This window comes from Myotis davidii, unplaced genomic scaffold (genome assembly GCF_000327345.1).
Source record: "Myotis davidii unplaced genomic scaffold, ASM32734v1 scaffold77, whole genome shotgun sequence".
In the NCBI taxonomy this organism is placed as follows: Eukaryota; Metazoa; Chordata; class Mammalia; order Chiroptera; family Vespertilionidae; genus Myotis; species Myotis davidii.
Window position 1 is genome coordinate 1924719 of NW_006289713.1, and position 8000 is coordinate 1932718.

At 46.2% G+C, this 8000-nt stretch overlaps 1 protein-coding gene across 7 annotated transcripts in view; it reads left to right on the plus strand.

Moving 5' to 3' along the window:
- The window catches only part of ANKRD11 (ankyrin repeat domain 11), a 220659-nt gene that overhangs the window by 150895 nt on the left and 61764 nt on the right, over positions 1 to 8000 (plus strand). For 5 of the 7 annotated variants that reach the window (XM_015562954.1, XM_006762181.2, XM_006762179.2 and 2 more), the window contains one exon: positions 4419 to 4566. In XM_015562954.1, the coding sequence (XP_015418440.1) occupies positions 4480 to 4566 (87 nt within the window). In that variant the 5' untranslated portion in view covers positions 4419 to 4479. The remainder of the gene's footprint in view (positions 1 to 4418; positions 4567 to 8000) is intronic. The other 2 variants (XM_015562952.1, XM_015562955.1) reach the window with 1 other exon arrangement.

Consider the following 8000-nt stretch of genomic DNA (forward strand, 5'->3'; position numbering starts at 1 on the left):
CCCAGTGTGTTGTGGAGTGTTTCGTTTTGATGTGGTTTAGAGTGTCCCTGGGTTTACAATAGACTTCTTTTGATACTGGAAATGAGAGAATTCAGGCTGCATTTAGCAGTATAGTGTGTCTGAGCAGGGAAAGGCAGGTCACCTCCAGAAAGAAGATAGCCTTCCATGGGTGGGGCTTGTTGGTCACCCACTTGGTTGTGGTCAGCTGTGAAGAAAGTTGATCAGAAAGCCCTAGGGCCTGAGTTCAGACAGCCTTGGAACTGTATAGAAGGGAGGATTGCCAGCCATGAAGACCGTCTCCACTGTGTCAACTGTTGGGTGGTCCCAGCCTCTTCCTGGGTTTAACAGTGAATGCCCAGCACTGAGTGAGGAGGCCTGGGCTTCACAGCAGCGTTCTCTAGAACGCTGGCTCCTGACGTGGGGAGTCAGCTCCTCTAGGCGGCCTCACAGTGTTGACTGGTGGTCCCACTTCATCTATGTCATTTTCTTGGCTGGCATGGCCACTTCCTGTAGCTGAGGGAGAGGCTGACCAGGAAGAAAGGCACAAGCTGGTGTGGAGCCCGAGGTACCAGCAGCAGAGCCCCTGGCATAGTCAGGATGATCAAGCAGATGGCCAGGATGACCAAGCATTTGAGCTTTCATTCTCATCTAATATGTCATGAGAAAATAACAAAATTAGGTTTGGCCAGGGAGTCATGTGAGGTATGGGATGGATTGACTCGTGCATCCAGCTTTCCTACAAATTCACCTGGAATGTGTCGCTGGCAAATCTGAGCTCTCTTTGTCACTAACTGCCTTGGTGAACCCTGTTTCAGTGACTGCTCTGAAAGAGATGAGTCTAAGTGTGCTGGGATTCAGCAGGCCCTGAGGAAATAATTGTCATTGTCCTGACTTTCCTGAATATTGAGGTGTTTGTAACAAGCACCATTCCCAAACATGAGAATCCCCAGAGTGAGGTACCTAGGTGATCTTAGCCATCGTTATAAAGGTGGGCTTGAGAAATACATATTACAGAAAACAGTATTCGTGATGACATTCCTACCTCACCTGTGCTCTCCCTGGTCTTTGTGGGAGAGGTGTGGTGGAGCCTTGAGGACAGTGGCCTTTTCAGGAATGAGTGAAGCCCATGGACCAGGACAGGACATAGCATGCTTGACCATTTGCCAGCATGTAAGGTCCCTCAGGCTGTCCTGTTGAAGTGTGAACCTGCCCACATTCTGTGATACATCACATGGCGTTAACTGGTTGGATGTTCACAAAATGAAAATACTGGCAAGTGTCTCCTGGTAGCAAGGGACAAGCTGCATGTGGTAGAGCAGTGGTTCTTAACCTTCCTAATGCCACGACCCTTTAATACAGTTCCTCATGTTGTGGTGACCCCCAACCATAAAATTATTTTCATTGCTACCTCTTAACTTAATTTTGCTACTGTTATGAATCGTAATGTAAATATCTGATATGCAGGATGTATTTAGGTGACCCCTCTGAAAGGGCCGTTCATCTCCCAAAGGGGTCGCAACCCACAGGTTGAGAACCGCTGGGGTAGAGGCTCATGTGCCAAAAAGTTTAAGTCAGAGGAATTGTACCCAAAGACTTGCACCTTGAGGTTTCATTGTTTTAATTTTAATATTAACAATGACAACTGATAGCTTTGCACTAGTGGACTACTTCATAGTTACGCAGTACTCAGAAATGATTGGTACACCTTTGAGGGCCACCACTTTGTGGGCTCAACCTGTACTTTGAGATGTCCTCTCCGTCACTGGTTCTGGGCCATGGTGAGCAGAACTCCTTCTCAGTGTAGCTGGGTGTCACCTCAGAACTCAGTCTAGCTAGAATGCCCATCTGTAAAACACCTCACCTTCCAGTTTTTGAGGATACTTGGAACATGGAAGAAATCCTGAATGAGGAAGCTCAGAACTCATATCACCACTTTTTCTGGCCCTGCAGCTTCAGTGGTTGTTTTTAAAGATAATTAGGCTTTGGCGGTTGGGAGCAGTTGTTCTGGAAACATCCTCTTCTCTTCATGGTGTCTGGTAACCATTGTACTGCCTTCCCCAGGGGAGGGAGGGAAATGGGAGAAGGAGGCAGATCTTTTCAGGTTAGTTCAGGGGCCTGAAAACTTCACTTTGAATAGAGAGACCATCCAGCAGAGCCAGTTCAGGGACACTGATTGAAATCAGTTATTTGAAGAATGAAGTGACTTTCTCTGTGCTCTCCTGGTTGAGATGCTGTGAAGTGGGCTATGAGATCTGGGTCCAGAAACTGTAGGGTCCATTTTGTGGCCACATGTGGGCGGTTCTGGGTGTTTCCTGCACCTTCTCCACAGACACACTTGTTCACATCCAGGAGCTGGAGGGTTGAATATCCCATGATTACTTTGCTCAGTTTTTCCATCATGAGAGCAGGCAGTCAGGATTTTTAAAAAATTTAACTTCCAGATAATCTTTATATTTCTACTGAAACATTGCTGATGAGTTCCCAAATAGTGGTGAGTTTCAACAGTTATCACTGAATTAAGCTCTGGGATGCCATTCCTCCAGGCTGAGATGTTCCGATTCCATAATGAAAAATTGGAGGAGAATTTAGAATTCACAGTTTCAAATAGATATAGAAAATGTCATTTCTGGCCTCAGCCATCAGAGCACGTGGCTGGAAATACCCTGCATTGTGTGCTGGGAAAGGAAGGCAATAAAATTTGTCAGCCGTGCCCCTCTCCCCAGAATAAATTCAGGTGTGTTCATAAGTCAGGTAAACACCAAAGGGATACTTTTTGAAATTTATCAGTTAATATGGAAAAATAAGACAGGATCTCTAGAAGGCATGGTGAAGGACATATTGCTCTTTAGCATATAGGGAGCAGGAAAAGTAGGGTACTGCCACTTATAGAATGCTTTTGAACATGTCTTTCAAAAGCTACACATCATACATAATAGAAGCTGTTTAATTCCAGGTGATTAATTATAAAAATTACTCATCCAAAATGGATAAGCACAAAGGTGTGTGACTGGGGAAAGGAGATGAAACAGTGCATTTAATTTGGTTTGTATAAAGGGTTTTCTACCTCTGACAATGAAAAAATGTATTAAAAGGAAGGCAGTGACTTTTAGAAAGATGGAATAGATATAACAACACCCCCCCCCCCCCCCGGGTTCCTCTTGCTCTGTGCAGCTGAAAATCTGGGTGTGATGTATGGAACAAGCGTAAGAGGACTGGGAAATAGAGAGAGAGCCGGCCTATATTGTAGGAACATTCATGTCAAGCATGTCTAGTTAGGTCATGTGGCCACAGGTGGAGATGTGAAAGGAAGTTGATTCTTCACACAGGTCCCAGTGAGAGGTTACTGTGTGCCATGTAGAGCAACTGGGGAGACCGTTGGGGTGGTCAGGAGCAGAATACAGTGAGAGAGGGGTCTAGGCCAGATCTTTGTTGGAGTTTCCACAGGAAGGCAAAGGGCACTGTGTCAACAGTTTAAGATTGACTAATTTGAATAATTCTGCAAAGTGTACGCTGGTCTGTATTGCCTAGTGGCTGGGTTGATTTACCTTAGGGGAAATAATTAGCCTGTGTGTAAGTAAGATAGGGGCTGATTGGTAGTTTTTTGTGTGAAAGGCACATCTACTTCAGGAGCCCTTTGCTTGTCTCTAAGAAAGAGCTAGACCTGGGAGGGGCAGTCTCTCCCAGACAGCAGACGTTTTAAGGTATCAATACATCAGAAAATAAAAGCATGATGAATACAACATGTTTTCTGGGATTTCCTGGAAAATGCAGGGGCCGGGGCCTCGGGCTCATGTGCAGGGTCTGGCTTAGTATGTAGGACCCTGGACATTTTCTGGAAACTCCTTCAGAGGCGTCACATTACTACCTTCTGAACATTTTATTCAGGAGAAGTTGGTGAACTTTCTGGAAAGAATAGTGATTCTCACCTAAACTGTCTGGGGGGCAGTGTGAGGATGGAGCTGCTTTTCTTGGGTGGTGAGTGGTGTTGAGGCTATGGTGGACAAGATCTGTAGACCTGAGGGGCGGGTACTGCACCTTTGGTGTGACCATGCCCGTGTGGGAGGGAGTGGCTGGTGGGATGGTACCTAACTCTGAAGAGCAGTGCCATAGCTGCTGGAACCCAGCATGCAGTCAGATTCAGGTATTGGCCACTACTGACCAGAAGCATGGCCATCACCTTTGCTGGTTGGTCCTTTCTACAGCTGAGAAATGCTTGCTTGCCCCACCATGTTGTCAATTATGTATTGTAGACACTTTTTCTGCTGGTGTTTACCACCTGGGTACATCCTAAGTGGTCTCTTCCTGGGTGCTGGTCAGAAGAGCTGGTTACGTTCTTTTGATTCAATCTGTCACATGAGTTTGAGATTGCCTGGGTTTTGTTTTTCACCAAATTTTAACCTTCTTCCTCTCTTTTGAAGCAGACGGTTGATGATGAAGCAATGGCCGTATAAATGAAGATCAGGTGAGGGGTGAAGAACGATGCCCAAGGGTGGGTGTTCTAAAACACCACAGCAAGAAGAATTTTCTCTCAGCAACGACATGGTGGAGAAACAAACAGGGAAAAAGGTAACACTTGGCCTAGCTCTTCTCTTCTCCTCCTCCTTGCCTCCTGCTCTTCCTCCTCCTGGTCTTTCTCTCACCCTTACCTTTCTTTCCCCTTTACCCTCTTCTCCTTTTCTCATCCTCACCCCGTCTGATCCTTGTCCTACTCTCCTCCTCACATTCACATATTCTCAGCACATTCACCGTGTCTAAACAGGGATAAGGGCTGAGAATGTCATCTTGCCCTGGTTGTCTGTCTCTGTGTCATGTGTTTTCTTGTTGGGCCTCCTCGGCAGCAAGCAGTGGAGGAGGTATTGTTGGGTGGGTGGGTGTGGAGAACATTGATCTTGCCAAAGAGGTCTTGCTTTCTTTTTAGGATGTTTATTGTTTGGGGTACCAAAGTAAGTCTTTAAATAATAGTTTTATGTTTGAGATAACCTCGATTTGGCTCCACACTTCTGTACTCTAGGAACACAAGATTCCTGTCATGGTTTCAATAAGACCAAATCTGACATTTAACCATATTTGACTTATCCTGACTAATACCACTGCTGGATAATTTAAATTTCAATTTGGCTTGTTCTCAGTGTGAGTAGGAAAATGGGATGCAATTCTAAAATTCTTGTATCTTACTAATGTGCTGTTACCACTGGGCTGTGGAGTGCACACTTCCCTTTGCAGTGTGAGGCTGCCCAGTGAACATGGATTTGGAATCAGACAGAAAGAGGTTAAGCTCATGATTTCCATGTGTATCTTTATGACTATGAACAAGTCAGTTATCTGCCCTGAGATTCAGTTTTCTTTTCTCTACAGTTGGAACAAAAGCATCTTGTGCGTTGTGGTGAAGTGCGGTAACAGTGCTGGCTTGCCCATGGGTGATACCACCCTACCATCACCATTTTTTAATCCTGATGTTTCTTGGCTCCTTTCCCTCTCTCCCTGGATGCCCATGTGGCAGGCCACCCCTGGCATCAGTGCTCAAGGGTTACCTCTCGAAGTCCAGTTACCAGTCTTTCAAGCTACTTCTCCCTGCCCTCACATCAGCCCCGCTCTATCCTGATACTTCGGAATGAACAGAAGCTCTGGGGCTGCTGCTTGCCCACTCTCTGCTGGTGCTTCCTCCTGCTGCATTAGTTCATGCCAATGTATCTGATAACACTCTGGGTTTGGTAAAGGGTGAGGTTAGCATCATTTCCACATGAGCAGATTAGTGGAACCATGTATTCATTTAGTTGAGGTTTAAAGTGTAGTTCAACCCGGCCAGTGTGGCTCAATGGTTGAGTGTTGAGCTAGGAACCATGAGGTCACGGTTCAATTCCCAGTTCGATGCCTGGGTTGTGGGCTCTATCCCTGGTGTGGGACATGCAGGAGGCAGCTGATCGATGATTCTCTCTCATCATTGATGTTTATCTCTTGCTACCTTTCTCTTCCTCTATGAAATCAATAAAGATATGTATTTTTTAAATAAAGTGAAGTAGTTCATGAGCATAGATGTGCTAACATGTTCATTTGACCAAGCAGGTCTCTAAGCCCCTGAAGTCTGGGCAGTTGTGTCCATGCATTTTATACCACTTGCTCTGCTCCCAGTCCTTCGTGCTGCACACATTAACAGGTCGGAGCTGCGGTATGGAACTTTGGTCAGGCTGATGCTTGAGCTTGATCTGAGTACACGTGAGGATGTGCATGTATCTGTGAGGCCTGTGGACAGTCTGGGTTCACCTTGGGATGGATGAGTGCTACGTGCCCATGAGCAGATGCAGCCAGTGGGGCAGTGTGCCCTGAGCAACATAACTCCCATTCTGTGGCCAAGAGTCCCAAATGTTGGGATACTTGGACATTGAATAGGCCGAACCACCCTTGATAGTGTCGTAGTTCCCAGGTTTCTGTATGGATTTTTCTTGCAAGAGGATTTCCTAGCTGTGGGCATAGGATGAGGAAGAGGCCCACTTACGACTTGCTCTTGGACCAGAGGCCCATACAGCCCTGCCCACCTCCTTTCTCTGCCTCCAAACTGGGTCCTCAGGAGCTCCAAACTGCTATTCCCTCTGGCCTGGTTTTCCACAATGTGGAATTGCAGCTGGGTCTGCCCAGAAGGGCTTCTTGCCCAAAGCCAAATTGGAAGAGTCAGCGCCTCCTTGGAGATGGCAGCTGCCTGTGCTTTTGTGGGTACCTGATCCAGGGCCTTTTGGCAGGCATCCTGCTAACCTTCTAACATGGGGCTTGTTCTGGGATGGTTTGCACTGTTTTCCTTTCCTTGAGGAGAAAGAGATGCAAGTGGACTGAACTGGCTCTGGTGTGGTTGATAGGAGCATCGTGTACACATATGCCTCAGGACATGTGTGGATTTGCTTTGGTATTTTTCTCAGTAAGGTAGCCTCGTACTTAAAAAAAAAAAAAAAAAAAAAAAAAAAAAAAAAACCCACCCAAGAGAAAGCCAGACATTTTCCTCATAGAAGCAGACAAATTCTAACACTGAAGATGCCACATAATGGAGCCAGGCACTCTGTACTCTAGGAACTTACTCAGCCTAAATGGCAATTCAAACTAGAATTATTGGGAAGATGTACTTGGTGGCAGCTGTGACTTGAAAGTGCTGTACCTGAAGGCCCAAGAATCGTGGGATGGCAGAGCCCAGGGACACAGAGCTGCCGGTTCTGCTGTTGACACATGGCTGAATTTGTTCTATTCTCTTTTCTCTCATAAACTCTGTTTTCTTCAGATACTGATCCATGTTACCAAAAGAAACATAATTTTAGATTTTTGCAAAAGAATCGTGATATAAGTGATACATTTGTGAACAATGGGAAAAGGGCCCACAACACTGGCAGGAGTCTGATGCTGTATTTGGTAGTTTCCTGGTGTCCTTTTGGCACAGGGTCTTCTGCATGGACTCTTTGGGCAACATAGTCAGCTGCATTGCAGAGAGGCTCTTCCTTAGGGCCTCCTCAGGATCCCACCCAGGAAATGCTCTGTCCCTGCAGCAGACTCCAGAATATCAAAACATCCAAGCTGGAAGGAGCCTGAGAAGGAACCAATTAGCCCCTCTGTGGATGAGGGTATTCTGTGCAGAGAAGCCAAGGGCTGCTGTGGTGTCTGAAGCCATCCAGCAAGAAATTAGGCCCTGACTCCCAGGCTGGGGCCTTCCCACACGAAACCTTCTTTCCATCTCATGCTAGATCCTTCTCCCTTGTCACACACTGCTCAGAGAGGAGACTGCACAACAACTCAGGGTTACTCCAGGTTTATGTGGTAGTAAAGTTCATTTTCTTTTGTGCTAGGTAAGTGGTTCTTAAAGTGTTTTCTCATACCAGCACTATCACCATCGCCTGGGAACCTTTTAGGAATGCACAAAAAATCAGAAAGGCTAAGGGTGGATGCCTGCCCTCTGTTTTAACAAGTCCTTCAAGGATGTGGTGAGTGCTCTGTCAGAACAGTGCGTGTACCACAAGCTGTAGCAT